The sequence below is a fragment of the Triturus cristatus genome, chromosome 9 (genome assembly GCF_964204655.1).
Source record: "Triturus cristatus chromosome 9, aTriCri1.1, whole genome shotgun sequence".
In the NCBI taxonomy this organism is placed as follows: Eukaryota; Metazoa; Chordata; class Amphibia; order Caudata; family Salamandridae; genus Triturus; species Triturus cristatus.
The window spans coordinates 705344394-705363851 of NC_140592.1; the positions used below are offsets into that span (position 1 = coordinate 705344394).

The 19458-nt window shown below is 50.3% G+C and overlaps 1 protein-coding gene across 11 annotated transcripts in view; it reads left to right on the forward strand.

Moving 5' to 3' along the window:
• The window catches only part of KAT5 (lysine acetyltransferase 5), a 688762-nt gene that overhangs the window by 660169 nt on the left and 9135 nt on the right, over window positions 1-19458 (forward strand). For all 11 annotated transcript variants that reach the window (XM_085625846.1, XM_085625847.1, XM_085625849.1 and 8 more), the window contains one exon: window positions 18469-18550. In XM_085625846.1, coding sequence (XP_085481972.1) covers window positions 18469-18550 — 82 coding nt within the window. The remainder of the gene's footprint in view (window positions 1-18468; window positions 18551-19458) is intronic.

The window sequence follows — 19458 nt, forward strand, 5'->3', positions numbered from 1 at the left end:
CATCTTCAACCCTCACAACTGCAAACATATCTAGGAGCAACACTAAACACTCTCACAGCTGTAGCCTCTCCCAATGTAGCCATAATTCAAAACTTTCAAACATTATTACTACAGTTTCAGAATAACCAATACCTAATAGTGAAAACCTTCATGCAACTGTTAGAAATGATGGCACCATGCATTGTAATCATGCGTCACGCAAGATTATACATGCGTCCTCTACAGGAATGCTTAGCACGTGAGTGGAATCAATCACTGGGCAATTGACAGATATAGTGTTGGTAGAAAGCTACACTCATCGCTCTCTGCAGTGGTGGAACAAAGAAAACCTATCAAAAGAGCAGCACTTCATCGACCCAATTCCACAAGTCGTACTAACAGCAGATGCATGTCTCACAGGTTGGGGTGCACATCTCCAGCACCTAACAATTCAGGGCTTATGGGACACCAAACGCAAAACTCTACACATCAATTACTTGGAGCTTCCCGCGATCCAGACAGCGCCGTCAGCACCTCCAGCACTCCCCTCCGCTCCGTCGATGTCTCCACAGTTGAGGGACCCCCCGATCGGCCTCCCCGACCTCGAGTCCTCCTGGATCTCCGCCTCTGTCCCGGCTCTGCCATCCGTCGAGGCGAGGAGCCGGGTCCACCTTTCCCCGCTCTATAGAGTTCGAGCCAGTGACAAACGTCCTCTGGGGTGTCGAAGAACTGGGTTTTGTCATCGACAATTACGCGGAGCCTCGCCGGGTAGATGAGCGAGTACTGGATGCCCTCGCTCCGGAGCTCGCGCTTGACCGCCAGGAAGGAAAACCGTCTGCGTTGGGTTTCATAGGTGTAATCCGGGAAGATGTTCACCTGGCTGTTCGCCACTTTGAATGGTCCATTATGTCTGGCGGCATTGAGGATCAGGTCCCTATCCCTGAAGTGCAACAACCGCGCCACCACCGGCCGCGGGGCACGGCCCTGCTGCGGCGGCCTCGCCGGGACTCTATGGGCACGCTCCAGGGTGTAGAAGGAGGACAGACCCTCCGGGGCCACCGTGTCTCGGAGCCAGGCCTCCAGATACGCCACCATGTCGCCATCCTCGACCTTTTCCGGCAGGCCTACCACACGAATGTTGTTCCTCCTGTTACGGCCTTCTGCATCCTCCGCTCTCTGCTCGAGGACCGTGATCCGGGATAAAGCCTCCTTCACTTCCGCGGCCAGGGTGCGCTGTGCCGGCTCCAAGGTTTTCACCGAGCCCTCCACTTCCTTGACCCGGTCCGATAGTTTGCCGTGGTCCGCTCTAAGGAGACCCAGGCTCGTCGCCACCTGGGCAATGTCCTGCTGGAGGGCCGAGCGCGTGGTCGCTATTGCCTCCAACACGCGGTCGAATTGCTGCTGCAGAGGTGCACCGCCGGCCTCCTCTGGGCCCCCGCGCTCCTCCTTGTCCTGGGTCTCCAAGTCCGAGACGACCGGGGCAGTCCCCTTGGCGCCTCTAGGTTTCCCCATGTCGCCGGCCGCTCTCCGTCCGGGTCCCGGAGCAGGCGTCCCCGAGTGTCGGCACCGGCTACGACTCCCTCGGGTGCTAGGCCTCAGGTCGAGTGCCGGAGATCTCCGTCTCCAGGGTCCGTTGGATCGTCCCAGCCGCGGCCCGTGCCACCACCGTGTCGTCCAGGGGCACCGCGGAGGAGGCGGGGACAATCGTCGCCGGGCCGGGCAGGCCCACACGGCCGACCGAGTCCCGGAGCGAGTGTCACTAGCTCTACCGGATGACTCGCGGCTCCAAAGGGTTGCGCCTCCCATGGGAGTGGGTCAGCCAGGAGGAAGTAGCCAAGTGCCATGCCGGGAGTGGGGCCACCGTCGGGATCCCCAGTTGTCCCTGCGTGGGATCCGCTATGGTGTGGGCATCCGTTCATCCGAGTGCAATCCCCAGTAAGAGAGACCACTCTGATCGATGTCCAGTTTCAATCCCCACCGGGAGACCGCCGAGCAGGGGGCGCCCCGCCGTCAGCGACGATCCTCCAGTCTATCGGATCCGGCCAAGGGGACAAAGAAGTCCGGGCGCCATGCTGGGTCACACTCCGCAGTTCTCTTAGCTGCGATTTTCACCGGGTCACCGCTCGTGCCGATCACGTCGGGGGCCCCGGCAGGTCTCCGTCGGGCCGGTCACCAAAATGCGGGGGTCGGGGTGCCCCGTAGCCGCCGATTTACAGGATAATCACGGGCTCAGTCCCGGAGCCGAGCTCTCAGGCGACCATCGCCATCGGCGCCCAAGCCACGCCCCCATACCACTAGAGCATGTTATGCAGGAAGGTGGAAAAGGTTTGTTATATATTGCAATAATAACACAATTGATCCGCTAGATGCATCTGTACAAAACATTATTTGTTATCTTTTGCATCTGCAGTGAGTTGGCTTAGACTACACATCTATTCGTCTACACCTTGCCGCAGAAGCTGCATGTCTACAAAACAGACATTTATCCTCAGTCAAAGTTAAAGCTTTCATGGAAGGCATTAAAAGAATAATACCGCACAGGGTACCACCTGCACCTGTCTGGAACCTTAACATTGTTCTCACAAGGCTCATGGCTCCACCTTTTGAGCCATTACACAATTGTTCATTAAAGTTTTTTTCATGGAATGTTGCCTTTCTAATTGCTATCACTTCATTTAGGTGTGTTGGTGAGCTACAGCCATTCACCTTAGAAGAACCTGTTAGACCTGGCACCATTGGCGTGAGTCTCCCTTCCATTTTTTCACTGTGCCTCCTCTGTTTTTCTGGTGATAGATGCTCTGGGCGCTGCGCCACTGCCATTCAGTGCTGCAGCGCGGATGCTCCCTGTATAAAGATGACATATGAATTGGTGTATCCCTGATTGGCTTATTTGGTCTACCTGTTAGTCCCTAGTAATGTGGCCTGTGTGTGCCCAGGGGTGGTAACCCAAATGCTGCTGGTGGGCCTACAGCGCTGATTTGCGCCACCCACAGAAGCAGCTTGTAAAGTGTGTCTCACACCTGCCACTGCAGTGTCTGTGTGCAGTCTAGAACTGCCATCTTGGCTGTGAAGTGCACCCACTTCCCAGCCCCTGAACCTTCCCTTGGCATCATGGAAGCCACACCTATGGTAGGGTGCATTGTATGTGTAAGGTAGGACATGCTCTGATGTGTGTAGCATGTCCTGGTAGTGAATTACACCCCATTTCGTTTTTCACTACTGTAAGGCTACCTGTTCTCCATAGGCCAGAATGGGAGGTTTTGGCTATTACATTCTATAGTCCTAACTAACCCATAGAACATAGTAGAAAAACGAATTTAGTATGCCTGAGCTCAGAATATTAAAATACATCTTTTAGTGAAGGTTATTTTTATATTCTGTGTTTGAAAATACCACTTTTAGAATGTAGGTAATTTCTTGCCTAAGCCTTTCAGTGTGCTCTGCTGTTATGTGTATTGGCTGTCTGGTTTTGGAGGGACAGGGCAGGCTGAGTCAGACCTAGGTTGAATAGAGAGATCTGCCTTGGAGTGAGGGGAGGGGTAGATCCTGCACTTGAATAGGGCTGTGCCTGGCAAGGTGAATGCTGGCTCCACCTCCCACTTTGCGTCTGAGGGCAGACCCCCTCTTTCTGAAAGGAAGGATGCAGCCTGGTAAACAAAGTGCTCCAGGGCTGGGCAGAACTGGTTCTGGCTGGGTTCAGTGACTTGTAGCTTCTGAGAACAAAGACTTTTGGGGTATAAATATCTGGGCTGAAACACCTACAAGTGTAGCTCACTGGTTAGAGGAGGCACACCCTGAAGCAGAGGTCAGACCCGGGACCAGGGTTCAATTCCCGACGCGGCAGGGTCAGGAGCCCAATTGTCCACGGACTCGATAATTCTCGCTTCGGTGCCCAACCTAACCACGAGTTCACACTATGCAGCTCTGGGCAACAAGCTTGCTTAATCTCCACAACGGCCCACCCGCGGCGGGATGCCTGGCTTTCACCTTGGGGATGCCCAGTACGGGTTATCTCACAGGGAAAAACCAGGACGGGTTCCCAATGCAAGCGCCAAGATGCCCAAGGGTGAGTTGAGCGCTATATAAGAACACATAATAATAATAATAATAATTTCAAGACCAACCTCTGTCTGCGGAACTGAAGAAAGCTGCAGGAGAGGACTGTCCTGGTGTTGTGAGCTGTTCCCTGGATTGGCCTGCAGTAGTTTTCATTGGACTGGAAAAAGGAGGGAAAAGGAGCTGTAAGAGAACTTTTTAATCTTGACCCTGCAATCACCCAAGGGCTAGAGAGAGAACTAGCCACCTGACTGAAGTGTCAGGACCAGTAGACTTCATTTTCGTCGCTAAGGCCTGTTAGCGAGCCGCCGCAGCCGAGGAGCGTGAAGAAAATCATCGCTACACCTACAGAGCGTAAAGAAAATCATTGCATCGCTGCCGCTGAAGGCTCGCTGGCCTGATCATCACCCCGCACGTTTGCGGCCAGAAAGTCATCGCTACAGCTGCTGAGCGTAAAGAAAATCATTGCATCACTGCCGCTGAGGGCCCGCTGGCCTGCTCATCGTCCCGCACGTTTGCAGCCAGAAAATCATCACTACAGCTGCTGAGCGTAAAGAAAATCGCCGCTTACCCCGTTAGCGAGCGCCCGTGACCAGAGCGTGAGGAAAAACATCGCTAACCCGCCGGTGCGACCTTTCTTGTGGATTATTTGCCAACATCTTAGAACTGTGAGTAGAGGGGTCGCAGAGACTACTGTCCTGAACTGAACTTTACCTTACCCATTGGAACTATTTTTGCAGCATCCAGAGAGTACTATTTTTGTACAGTATTGTGATTTCCTCGTTATTTGGTCTTCTGATAAGTCTCTATAAATATAACTATTTTCTTTGATAACTACCTGTGTTGTATCCCTTTGTAGTGTTCCTCACTGTATTTACTGTGTATGATCATCAACGCTTTACACACTGCCTCTGAGATTAGCCTAACTGCTTGTGCTACGTTACCACAGGGTGGAGCAGGAGTTGTCAAGGGAGTGCAGCCCTTCACACTGACTTAGAAAGAAGGGTCCCTGCTTGGACAGTTGCCATCCAGTTCCAACCAGAGACCCCCATTTCTAACAGAACCTTTTTTCCAACTTCATAAAGATAGCTAAAAGGACTTTAACTATACCTCCTAGAGCACATTGTACCCGCAAAATAGGAGCATCTATGGCCTTTTTAGGTAACTTTCCTTTAGCTGACATTTGTAAGGCTGCTACATGGTCTACACCACCATATTTACCAAACATTATTGTGTGGATGTATTAGCATGTCAAAAAGCTAATGTAGGACAAGCAGTGCTAATAACACCTTTTCAAACAATTGCAACACCCACTGCTTAGACACTGCTTTGGGAGGATCTTGTTATACAGTCTATGCGAAGCATGTGTATCTACAGCACACATGTCTCAAACAGATTGTTACTTATTCTGTAAGCATATGTTCTTGGCGGGTAGAGCTGTAGATTCACATGTGCCCTCCCTCCACCCTGGACACCCATGGTTATTGCAGTTCTTATTATTTACATGACATACGCATGGACATCTCTGTACTATACTTACTCGATTCTCACCCTCTTGCGGGAAAGCAATCTAACAATGGGGTTGATGCTCATGCGTACTATCCCCAAAAGGAGGAGTCACTTTACCTCGTGTCTGGAAAAGACTTATTTGAAGAAAAACAACTTGCAAACATACAGACCCAAAACTAGATGGCAGAAGTTTGCAAAGCATGTGAATCTACAGCTCTTCATGCCAAGAACAGATGCTTAAAGGGAAAGTACCATAATCCTTTCCTCATAACATTTATAAATATGGAGAATCCCTTAACCAATTATGAAACATCTACTTTTCATGTGTTTCAGCTTTTGCTTCTTCCTTATCACTACACACTTACCTTTCACCTTATTTGTAGCACTCATAGTAGCTGCATAAGTATGGGTTTGTAGTGAAACAGATAGTGTCATCTGAGTGGTGTAACCATGTTAAGATGTTCGTGATTCATATCACCATTGTTGTATAATCAAGTTCTCTTCACCCCTCCTGTGTGTATAGCGCTTGTGAAGCATTGTTATCAGTGTTTGAATTTTCCCCTATTGAGTTCTCATTTCTTGACCCTCTTAAGAAGCAAACAGTTTTTTTGAGAAACCAGAATCAATGAAAGTCTTGTAGTTCTTAGTTATTTTTACCAGTGTGATAAAGAGAATTATACAATTAGTCATGGAGCAATTGAACAAGTGTTCGCAAGTGTGCAAATGTATTATCAAAGACTATAGAAAGCAAGCAAGCAAGATGTCAAGATTCTATAGATTTTCTCCTCGGAAGCATTGCTTACCCAGATTTTCAGATGGACATTTTCACTTCTGTGAAATGTAATATGCTGTTTTTCTGGAACTACCAGGTCCTCCTTCAATTTCATAGGTCATATGTCCTCTATCTGCTCTTATTTCCTTTCATCATTTCATGGAGTGCTCACCCTCCACTCATTGACTAACTTCACAACACATACCATGACCGGTTGTATAATGTCCGATTATATGGTTTGATTTGTATCACAAATGGGTGCAATCATCAAGGCATATGTAGTGACTGGCCTACAGTAATTAGGCTGTATTCACTCCACGATGGAAACATTGGAGCACATAAGACTGCTCTTTTTATACTGCAGATTCCTTTGGGATGCAACCGTCTGATCCTGTGGAATCTTCTGAGCATGTATCATGGCTGGTGACATAATACCCATTCCTGTATGTTGCTTCTTAACTACCCTTTGGCAACTTACAAGCATATAATACACTTGACTCTAAACTGTACAACCAAGGTAGCGCCCTTCAACTTTGTTCACCTCTCTAGATGCCAAAGGCCTCTCCAAAGAGTTAGGTGTCCACCGTATAATATGTTTCTTCTCACAATGTTTTCCTCACACACATGCATAAACACTGCTTCTTGCTATGAGCAACATGGTTAGACATCTCTGCCAGACACACACACACCAAAACCCTTTCCACATAGATTACATTCCAGGTACACTTTCTGTCCATCCACACACCATCGTTTTGATGCTTAAGCATTCTGTCCCTCACCACTTTTTCCTTCATCCTGTGCATAAACAAAAATACAATAAGAGCACAACTCTTACCCTCATTCACGCTATTATGCAACACCCATAAAGTCTGAAAAAATGTACATTCTTCCATCCAAAATACTCCCACTGAGCAGCATGCTACAATTGTTAAAACAAAGGCCAGCGCCACGTCCGGGGTATGATCTTCTCTGTGAATATAGTTACTATACAATAATGGTGAGGTTCACTTCATCAGAAAAGGTGTTTCCTTCTCAAAATATTTTTCACTTATGATTTCCTAAATTTGAGGTAGATGCCTTTTTTCCGAGTTGGTGTTTAACTGCTGCTACAAGTTTCAGCTATACCAAAAGTAGCTAGCCCAAAAATGAAGTGACTGGATGAACTGTGACATTTTGAGTGTTTTCTTAAGTCTTATTATTTAAGTCCTGTGGAAAAAGTCCGATTACAGTTGTTACCTATCTTTTTTTATTCAATTTACCACCCACTTCCTTTTTTCCACTCTGTGGCACATATATGATTTTGGGGTAAAATTGCTTAATCTTACATCTTGGCGAAGCAAACAATATGCTTACTATAAGGTGTTGAACTGACGTTTCTTGTAGGAATCTAGATGTTTGTTTCATGTGACAAACCTTTTAAGACCTGGTGAAAGAATTGGAAGATGCGCCCTTGCTGCAATCTTTATGTAACCTATTACTCAAAACTCAGTTTTTATCAAGTATCATTTCCTGGGAAAACAGAGCGCGCAACCAAGATGGCCGCGTAGGTGCGAGGCTCCCGAGGACCTCCGCGACCTCCTGAATTAATCCTGGCGATATCCTGTCCTTGTTGAGGGGACTGTGTCGGGGAACCCGAGCTGAGGCGCCACCCGTTTTTTGGGCTCGAATCGGACCCCGAACACCGGTGGGAGCATCGATTGAAGGTTGCGGCCTTCTCCTCGCCGGCCCCCCGGATTGGAGTAGTGGGGCGATCCGGGGACAAAGTGAATAACAGCGGCGAGCGGGGCTGGGCGACTCGCGTACCCCCGCACTTTCACTTTCACTTTCGCTTTTGCGCCCTCCTTGCTCTCAAGCGGGGTCGGGCTGCGGAGCGGGGTGCGGTGGTGTGGCCTTGTCCAGGTGCCCGACCGACCCGCCGGCGGTGGGTTGACCCGCGGCTCGGTGGTCGCCCCCGCCCCCCCCCCTGACACCCGTGATTTGGTGTGGCGGCCCGTTTGGAGATCTTGGCACGACGGTGGAAGGGCCAGCATGTCCACCAAACAAGATGGCGACCGGGCGAAGGTGAAGACGACCCGCCGTGGCACGGCGCACCAGGCCAATAGTATGGACCGCTACACGCTCCAGAAGAGTTCTCCGGAGACATCGCGGTCATCCCCGGTGGGCCCGACGGAGGCATCTGCCCATCCGGTGGATCTGACCCTCCGGGACGTCATGGGCGCCATCGCAGAGATGAAGGCCTCAGTGGACCAGCGTTTCGATACCTTGGCGCAAAAAATTGACTCGGTCCTGGTGGATGTGGGCCTTGTGAGGGCAGACTTATCAAAAACAAACGACCGAGTCGACTCCCTGGCCCACACCACAACGAGCCTCACGACGGACGTGGTGGCCCTCCAGAAGGAGGTGCGCCGGCTTGGCCAGGCGAGCGCCCTGATGGACCGGCGACTGGAGGATTCCGAGGGTCGCGCCCGGAGGAATAATGTCCGTATTATTGGTGTGCCGGAGGGACGAGAGGCGGAGGCGGCGGATCTCTTCGTGGAAGAATTGATCCTGACCCATCTCCAGCCCCGGGGGCTGAGTAAGCTTTTTGCGGTGGAGCGTGCCCACCGGGTCCCCGGGGGCCGCCCTAAGACCGGTGCCCCGCCGCGGCCTCTTATTGCCCGGATTTTTAATTTCCGGGACCGAGATGCCATCCTCCAGACCTCCAGGCAACAGGGACCGGTCAAGTTGGACAACATGGATGTACACTTCTACCCAGACTTTACTCCGGCGGTCCAGAAGCAGCGACAGAGCTTTCTTGGTATTAAACGTCGCCTACGGGACCTAAACCTCAAGTACTCTATGCTCTTTCCGGCCAAGCTGAGGGTGGAGGTGGATGGTCGTACGCACTTCTTCGACCGGCCCGAGGCGGCTGGGGACTGGTTGGACACTTTGCCTGGAGATCGGGGCCGGGGGGGCGGGGGGGGCGCGGCTGGCGAGGAGGGCCCGCCGGATCAGAATTGAGGGGTGACTGTATAGGCCTTGCTCTGGATGTTGTTCCTTTACCATATATTGCTTGCGTATGTTCCCCTCCCATGGAGGTCGTGTGGGGTCTGCTGGGGGCTTCCCTCCTCCTCTGGGGGACTAGTTAGTACTTAGCTATGGGGCGACAGGCACACTGCACTTTGGGGGGGCTGTCTGGGCTCATGCAGGGGTGCAGGGAGGGGGGAGTTCTGTTGGGACCGGGGGGTGGGGGGGGTGTGTTGGTTGTTAGCTCCGCAAGGCAAACCCGCAACTGTTTTGTTGTCTTTAAGATGCTCGGTGGGGGACGACCGATTGTTTCGACGTATGATGGGGGGTAGGGATTTGACTGTGTTGTCATGGAATGTTAACGGCCTGGGGGATAGGATTAAGCGTGGTGTGGTCCTGCAGTATTTAAAACGTATTTCACCAGATGTTGTCTTTCTGCAGGAGACGCACCTTATAGGTAACACTTTTCATGCACTGAATCGGCGGGGATATCGTTTGGCGGCCCACTCCGGCTTCACTTCGGGCTCGCGGGGGGTGGGTATTATGGTCAAGAACTCACTCCCGTTGGAGATTGACGAGGTGCGTCATGATGAGAGGGGACGCTACACTGTTCTGGTGGGACGAATGGAGGGTAGAGTGTTTATCTTTATATCAGTGTACGTCCCGCCTGGGTTACAAGCCACTACATTTGCGGACCTGGGGCGCCTCCTCCTGGACCTTCCGAGTGGCCTGTTGGTGGTTGGAGGGGACTTTAATGCGGTTGCCTCTGGGTCTATGGATCGCCATCCCCCTAGGGACCTCCCCCGAGCACAGGCGTGGCTGCCCGGCCTTTTAGACACGCTGGGCCTGGTGGATTGTTGGCGCTTAAAGCATCCCGTATTGCAACAGTACACCTTCCACTCGGGGGCCCATGGTAGCCTCTCGCGGCTTGATTACATCCTTGTCCCGGCGGCCCATGCAGGGAGGGTGGGGGAGGTGCGCCATTTGGCACGGGGTATCTCAGACCACTCCCCATTGTTGTTGCATTTCGATGTCTTCCCGAGGGGGGATGGCAGGGTGGCCCCGATCAATGCATGGTATTTGCGCGACCCCACCATTCGAGCCGACTTGATCAAATCCTTACAGCGCTATTTCGATGAGAATGTGGGGTCGGTCCCGTCTGCCATCTCCCTGTGGGAGGCTTTCAAGGTGGTTCTTAGAGGGGAGGCCCTCTCCTTTATTTCCAATGCCCGGCGGCGCGAGCGGGAGGAGGTGCCCGGGTTGAGGCCGAGATTGCAGAACTGGAGGGTGACCTGGGGAGCGGGGTAACAGACGCCAAGTTGCATGTTTTGCATTTGAAGCAGGCGGCCTACCGGGCCCTCGTCACGGAGGCGGCCAGGGGCCTCAGTAGAGAGCAGCAGGGGCGATTGTATGATGTGGGTGACAAGGCTGGCAAATTGATTGCGTGGTTGGATAAGAGGGAGAGAGCGAGCCGCGTGGTGCCTTTGATTGAGAGTGTGGATGGTGCGTGTGTCACTGAGCCGGAAGCCATTGTCTCCTGCTTTGCGGATTATTTCCGCGAAGTCTACTCCCCTGTTTCTCCCTGCTCGGAGGAAGATTCCCATGCCTTGCTTCGGGACATCGCACTGCCCTCCCTTACGGTGGAGGACAGGGATTCGCTGGACGCCCCTCCCACCTCGGACGAAATTGCCTCGGCTATTCGCTCGGTTGCATCCGGCAAGGCCATGGGCCCCAATGGTATTCCCATTGAGCTATACAAGCTACGCCCGGATGTGTTGGCGCCCCACCTGCGCGCGATGTTCCTTGCGGCCCACTCGCAGGGCTCCCTCCCGCCGGACCAGCGTCTGGCCACGATTGTGGTGATCCACAAGGAGGGGAAGCCCCGTGAACGGGTCACGTCCTATAGGCCGATTTCGCTCTTGAACGCGGAGCCCAAAATCCTCGCCAAGGTGTTGGCCAACCGGTTGGTTGGCGTGGTGGGCGATTTGGTCCACCAAGACCAATCGGGCTTTATACCACACCGCAACACGGCGCTTAATCTGCGGCGCTTACACGGAGTGCTCGCGCGTGTCCCATTTGTGCGGGAGCCGGCCATCTTGGCGTCCTTGGACGCCACCATGGCGTTTGATACGCTTGAATGGCCATATATCTGGGCGATGCTGGCTAAGTTTGGGTTTGGCCCGGGTTTCATCAGCTGGGTCAAATTGCTATATTCGGGCCCGCTGGCGCAGGTGGTGGTGAATGGGCGAGTATCGGCCCCATTCGCGCTGGGGCGGGGCACGCGACAGGGTTGCCCCCTGTCGCCTCTCCTGTTCTCCCTGGCCCTGGAGCCCCTGGCGGAGTGGCTGCGGTGGCACCCTTCTATCCGTGGTCTCCGCTGGACCCCCGAGCATGAGGACCGTGTGTCCCTCTATGCTGACGATATCCTTTTGTATCTCGCCTCCCCGCGCAAGTCACTGATCGTCCTGGTTGATGTTTTGCGCTCCTTCGGTCGCAACTCAGGCCTGGTCATCAACTGGGCGAAATCCTGTGTCTATGTGCTATCCGGGGAGGCTCCGGTCCTACCACGGGACTGTCCGATCCAGATTGCCTCCCAGGGTTTCCGGTACCTGGGTATATATATCACTCTTGACCCGGAGGCCCGCTATGAGCGGAATTTGCTGCCCCCCCTCCAGCGTTTGAAGGAGGACGTGGTGCGCTGGCGGCGTCTGCCGCTCTCGCCGCTCGGCCGAGCGGCCTTGTTTAAAATGATGTCCCTGCCGCGCTTCCTCTACGCCCTCCAGAATACCATGGACTTGGTCCCGGCACGCTACTTTCGTGAGGTGGAGGGCCTCCAGCGGCGCCTGTTCTGGGACGGGAGGCCGCGTATTGCTCTGGCTAAATTGACGCTCCCGTGGTACGATGGAGGGGTCGCCCTCCCGGACATTAAACGGTATTACTGGGCCTCCCAACTAGCTGCAATTAATCATGGCCTTTACGGGCCCGCCTTGAACCCGGCATTTGAGATGGACAAAATGCTCCTGCCCGGTGGCGATTACAATCGAGCGCTCTACTCTGGCGCGCCCGACTCCCGTCTGACGGGACCGACGCGTGTCATGGTGCGTGTCTGGCACGCGGCCAATGCAGCTATGGGGTGGAAGGACCGTTTGACCCGGGCGTCTCCGCTGTATGCATCCGAGAGGTTGGGCTCCCTGTGGACGTCGAAGGGCTTCGAGAAGTGGGACACGATCGGAATCAGCACGGTGGGAGATCTCTGGACGAGGGGGGGATTCAAAACTTTTGAGACACTGCAGGCGGAGTTTCAGCTGCAGGGCAGTGAGTACTTTCGGTACCTACAGGTCCGCCATGCGCTGGGCTCCGTCTTCCCGGATGTCGCATCCATTCCGGAGTCTTCCCCCCTGGAGGACAGAGTGCTAGATGGCCATGTCCCGGACAGCACGATCTCCCTCATATACAAAAAACTGATCAACGATAGATCGTGCCTGCTGACTAGTCTTCGCGAGGCTTGGGTTGCCGACGGGCTAGAGCTGGACGACGAGGATTGGATTTCCGCGGTGGCCTCTCCGAAAGAGGTGGCCATCCCGGCTCGCCTTCGTTTCGTCCAGCTCAAGATCCTTCACCGGGTTTATGTGACGGGGCCAAGGCTTCTACGTATGGGTTTTGCTGGTGACGGAATGTGTAAGCGTGGCTGTGGTGCGTTGGCGACTTTCATGCATATACTGTGGGAGTGCCCGAGGGTGGAGCGATTCTGGCGTGGTGTGCTTGAGGTCCTGCGTGTGGTTACGCGTGTCGCGCTGCTGCCTGAAGCGAGGAGATGCTTGCTGAATGTATGGGAACCAAATGACTATTCGGTCCCGCAGACGCGGTGGGTGACTCTGGGATACATGATAGCTAAGCGTGATATTGCTCAATTGTGGGGATCCCAGAGGCCCCCTGCGGTGTCGGCCTGGAAGGAGCATATGGATTGGTGTATGTTTCGCGAAAAGGTGGTGTATGTGGCGAGGGGTAAGCCTGGGGCGTGGATGAGACTCTGGGGCCCCTGGAACGCCTACCGCGGGGGTATTTGTGAGCCGCCCCTACTACCGGCTGCCTCGCCTGCTCCGTCTCCCTAGATGGCCCCCCTCCCTCGGCCGCGGGCGCGCGGTCCCCCAGTCCCGGATCTATTCCCATTCCCCTCTTCAGTGTTTTGCTGCTGGTTTGGATCCCCCACTTATGGAGCACGTGTTGTCATTTTGGATCATGGGTTGCCTTGCGGGTGTGGTTTTTTGATGTTGTTTTGCTTTAAGAAAATGGAACCGTACTGTGGGCATGGAGCTGTGAGGCCTGCACCATTGATTACTCCTGTTTTCCTACTGTGCACCGCTGAGAGACTTTTTACTGTATGGATGTAATATGCTTTTGATGCTCTAGCGGCCGGCCGTGTGGTTGTAGGCCCATACCTGTAACTTTTATAAACTGCAATAAACGGTTTCAAAAAAAAAAAAAAAAAAAAGTATCATTTCCTGCGTAGCCAAACTTTGCTAATCTTGTCTCTCTGGACATGCTGCACATTCGGCCTGATGCAGTATTCTGTGGCCACTCCAATTCATCTTCCAGCTAGACAGTGCCAAGTTTGTTATTTGGGTGGTTGGGAAAGGGAAGGTAGGTGGTAATGGTCACTAACGGCTCCAAGACAAAAGCCCTTGCATTGCCAAGACGTTCTAAAGACACCCTTGATAAAGTGCAGTAGCAAGCAAGGCACACTACAACCTTACACAAAGTCATTCTGTATTGTACAGTTACTCTTTCCTTAAATGTTGCATCAGTGCACCTTCCATTATTGTAGAGGCTATATGGAATTGATTATAATCAGCAAATAATGGTGCCACTTGAGACAGGTTTGCCCCCTGCTTAAAAAACAGAGCACCACATTCCCCATTTACATATAGTTCTTCTTGCAGAAACGCTTGGAAAAGGGCTTCCGCCAGGCATAAGACATGAACCAACCAACACCTGTCTATGCAAAATTCATCTTCAAACTTCCCTGCCTTATCTTGACTACTATAACCAAGATAAGATTGCTCCAGCATAAAACTAGAATGATTTTGGGTGGTGTGGTTATTTATAGACATTTCATGGTTTCAAAACGGCTATCTCTGATGTTCAGAGACTAAAAAATTGAAAACTAATGATTGTGAAATCGTTTCTACCTCTGACTGCTCAAACCGTTCTAAGCACAAGATAGTATTCCTTTGATAATCATTATTGCAAGCTAGGTAACATTTGCATCTTCATCAAGAGTAGAACATATACAGAGGAAAACACCCAATGCATTCACGATCAAAAACTATAATTAGTGCCTGGGGAGTGAAGATGATCATAGATCATACCAAAATAACAGGAGGAAGTGTGAGTACCCAGTAGTCAGCATCAAGAAGCCGGTATCTGGGACAGGGATATAAACCAGGTTGTAACTAAATGTTTAAATACTTAGTGGATTTTTAAGTGTTTCCTCATAAGTCATATTAGGAAGTGAGAGTGAGTGCTCTCAACTATTATCTTCAAGCTTATTGCAAAGAGAATGTATAACTTTTGTGAAGTTCTCGGAATGGTCCTGGTAAATGACAACTAGATGCCTACAAGGGACCTAAAGCCAAGATATAGGGAAGAGCGTAACTCCAGATTACTTTTTAGCCAGAAGGGATAAGTGCACTGCACCCCCACTTTGTCCTTATGATGCCCATGTAATGTGATACATTCCCTTTCCGATGGATAATTCTGACCATAAATTACTCCCCTTGTGAATACCCTCAGGTGCCAGACTAGATCCGGAGATTTTCCTCAGCAGGTTCCTCATTTGATAGTAGGTGGTGTCATGCGGCTTCGCTCAGACTCTGAAATGACTTTGGGGCCCAATATGACTGCCACTTTTGCACCTTGACGTCAACTCTTTTCTTTCTCTGCCTGCCTATGCAGATCCAGAGTTGCTCACTCAATCTCTGTCACCTGACAGACTTAATTTTTCAAAAACCCTGTTAGAATTGCCAAAAACATAGGTCAGTGATGGACCCTCACGAGGTCTGTGTCTGGGCTCCTTGCAAGATTTGGGAGTCCTGCAGCAACTGTGCTCAGATGAATCTAAAGGCCATCCAGGACCATGAGGGCAAGCTCTCTATCACCGAGCCCTGTGGGAAGGCTTGGAATGCCCGGTCTCAGTCAAAGTTAAGACCATGGACGTGTCCTTGTTCACAAGAGTGATTGTCATCTCACAAGTGTTCAGGCAAGTCGGAGAAAAAGAAGCACAAGGGTTCCAAGCATGGCTCCACTTCTGCCCACCAATATCACCTGGACAAGTCATGCGGATGTTAGGGTATCTCAAAGTTGCAGTCTGTCTTTTACTTTGGACTTTCTGCTAAACTTATCAAGTATACCCCCTCTCGGCCTCTTAGATCAGGCTCCAAGCTCCTCCTCTGCACCCCTAGAATTAAAAAAGCACGCAGCGGTGGCCAAGCTTTTTTACACCTTGCCCCTTCAATCTGGAATGAGCTGCCCCTCCAGCTCTGCAACTGCCAGAGCCTCTCTCAGTTCAGGAAGCTTCTGAAAACTCACCTCTTCTGATCCCCTCTGTTCTGGCTGCTGCCCTCCGTCCGAAGCGCAGAGATACCCCTTCGGGGTGATTCAGTGCTATATAAATTAATAATAATAATAATAACCTGATCCTGGATGTAGTACCGATAGAGACTGAATTCCCAGGTCCATCAGCAACACCACAGAAGATCCACTCCATCAAGGAGGCCATACTGCGAATTTCCTGTCCCCATAAGATTCCTCTGGAGCACCATCAGGCCCCACGGATCGGAGGTGGTTTCCAGTTAGGTTACTGCCGGCAGGTCTGTCCCGATGCCAGGTCTGTCCCGATGCCAACTGTGTCAGTGGACCCCATAACCAGGTCAGCTCTAACTTAGACACCTGATCCAACACCTCATACTGTGCTCACTCTAGCGCTGGGGTCACAAGCATCACACCAGCAGTAACACTACTGATGCCAGAGGAGCAGCCTATAATCCTTTCCGACTCGGAAGTAAATCCTCTGTAGTTTCGTTCGGAGTCACGCCCCCTCAACCTCTCGCTAAACCTCAATAAAATTCAGATATGTTTCCAATACAATACACATACTCAGACCACAGGGTGATGATGCTGACACCTAACAGCATCATGACAACAAAAATGTATTTCTTGACTTGCAAATAGCGAGTGGCTTTGATACATCTCCGGACGTTGGCCTCAGTTCTCCACCTGGCCCTTCCACTGAAGAATCTGCATCCATCACCATGGTTATAAGGAGAGTAGCTGAAATACTTGACTTACAACGTTCATCAGTGGGAGTAAAGACATTTGCACTTACAGCGCATACCTCCAAGGAACCTCCCTTATCTTTCAGTGAGTCATTGACAGATACACTTATGGGTACCTGGACAAAGCCAGGATCATGTCCTCCAGTAAACAGGCAAATAGCTAAGAGATATAGAGCTCTGAGGGACGTTTCGCATACAGCCCCTGATACCTTAAAGCATTGTAGTTCAGGCCTCTACCAGCAGGCTGAACCCCAACATGTTTTGACCACCCCACCAGACTAAGAGTCAAAACGCATGGAAGCATTTGGCGAACACATGTTTTTGTCTTCCAGCCTAGTCTTCAGGTCTGTCGATTCTACTTGCTACCTGGGGGGGTTATTCTCACATGCTGTGGAGCATGGTCGTGGACTTCTTTCCATCGGTGCCTGATAAACTTTGAGACAAACTTCAGCAAATCGTTCAAGATGGCAGAGACGTAGTCAAAATACTTGATAGGATTGGGTCTCAACACAACTGACTGCTTGGGTAGGGCAGTTGGTACTAGCATGGTTCATCGGCGTCACGCTTGGATTCACTCCACTGAATTTTCTAGCGACGTTCAACAGTTTCTAGTGGACATACCCTTTGATTGAACCCGTCTCATCAGAGACAAGATGAACTCTGACCTGAAGGGCTTCAAAGACACCAAAGCAACAGCACACTTCAAGTGAAGGTTTTAGCAGAGGCCACTACAAACTTTACCTCAGCAGCAACAGGCCTCCCATGCATTTGAAGGTAGAGGTTGGGGATCCGGCAGCTAGTGTCCTGGTCCACAGGGGCCACTATGTACTCAATCCTTCGTACAGGTGTCAAAGCTTCTTATCAGACAGACAGGTGCTTCAAATTTTCCAGTACGGTTATGCTCTACTGTTTTTCTAACCCTCCTGCACACAACGGCTTCCAGAGGACCTCTTGTCCATTCTGAAAAGAGAAGTTCAGCTCTCTTAGACAAGGTAGCCGTAGTGAGGGTTTTGGCATCAGAAATCAGGGCTGATTGATGAAGAACTTTCGCCTATTATAGACTCTGCACCCTGAACTTCTTCCTCAAAGAGTACAAGTTTAAAATGCTCACTCCTCCCTAAGTTCTTTCTACAGTTAGAAGTAATGCTCTTTCTGGTGGATTCTCTGTCTAAAAGCAGATTCCTCACCAACCTACCCTCTTCCACATTTTTTGAGATTGACTCCTCTGGTCCATGCTAAAAAGATTCCAATTTGGAGAGCTGCACACTGACACAATCTGATTACTAAGGACTCCATGTCTGATAACGCAGACCGATACCTGAAAGAAATTGGCATTGTTGTGCAGAAGTGGCAGTTATATTGTGACCATAAAATCAGTTCCGCTGTGTGGGATGAAGCTGTCTCAGAGACACATGCCAGCACACTAGGGAATTGCTGAGAACAGATTCCAGCTCCAGTCTGGCGCCAATGGCTATTCACAAGGTGTGGAATCTGAGATTTCAGGAATCAGATTGCTAGAGTATCCACCCGAAAGAGCATGACCAAAGGTAAGTCATTTGTTCCTTGGGGGACTAAATGTCATTAGAAACAACCTAACTGCTCCTGTTCCCCGGTGCTTCATTATGCAAATATGGGCATGCGATGAGTAGAACTGTTAATTCATTGAATTGACCACCCTGTAAAATGTTTAATCCTCTCTTTGAAAGGACATTATTTTAAACCTCAGAACTGTGATGGTGAGGTTAGAGAATCTGAAGGGCCTAAGCTTTGGTCTGTATTCTATGTTCTTTAATGTATTTCAATCTCTTTTAGTGAAATCAGCGAGATTACCAGTGTGAAGAAAGAGGATGTTATATCCACGCTTCAATATTTAAACCTCATAAATTACTACAAGGTATGTAAAAAAAAATTAGAATGAAAGAAAGAGGTTAGCAGCAATGTGGGTAGGGGATGGTATAATTAGTCAGTTTCAGGGTATTTAATCAAGGATAGTGCAGAAATTATTATCAGATGTTGTTTAGAGTGTGTCTGTCTGTGGTGCAGTCTTTTCTGATTGCATACCAAAATAAGAGTTATTTAGGAAACCTAATATATTATTGACATCTAGCTATATGTTAAGATATCATACTAGGAGCCTGTTCCCTAGTCAGTTATTTGTTATCAGGGTTATTATAAGACTTGATGGCTTAGCATTACCTTACCTTTACCCCTTTCACTGCCCTTATGAGATACGTACATATCATGAAAAGGTGTCACCGGGAAGCCCTCATACACATATGAACATCATAATGTTTTTATGCTGTTTTGTAGGTTATAATGTTTTCTTTCAGTTTGTACTGCTCATGCATCACTTGAAAATGGAAATGACAATAAATACAAAATGAGGTTTAATAATCTATGTATTTTCGAAATGTCCCCAGAATCTGAGATTAGGAATAAGACCTCATTTGACCTGCTCCAGGTAATTGAGGAAATGTTTTGAAAAAGTGTTGTATATGTAGACTTGTGGTAAAAAGAATGTTACTAATGAATATCAACAACCCCCTCTCCCCCCCCCAAGAATATTGAGATACAAAAATATCGAGAACAAAATAACAAAGGACCAAATATCAAAGGGTGCATATAGGGAAGTATAATTGTATTGTTCTTAACTCCACATCTACATACCTTGAAAATATAGCTCTATCAGCATGGATCAACCTTGTCCCACAGACTTCGACCTGGGCATCAACAACTTCACCAACTAGATTAAGAACTGTGCAGACTCATTCACACCCATCAAAACCAACAAGCATAGTAGAT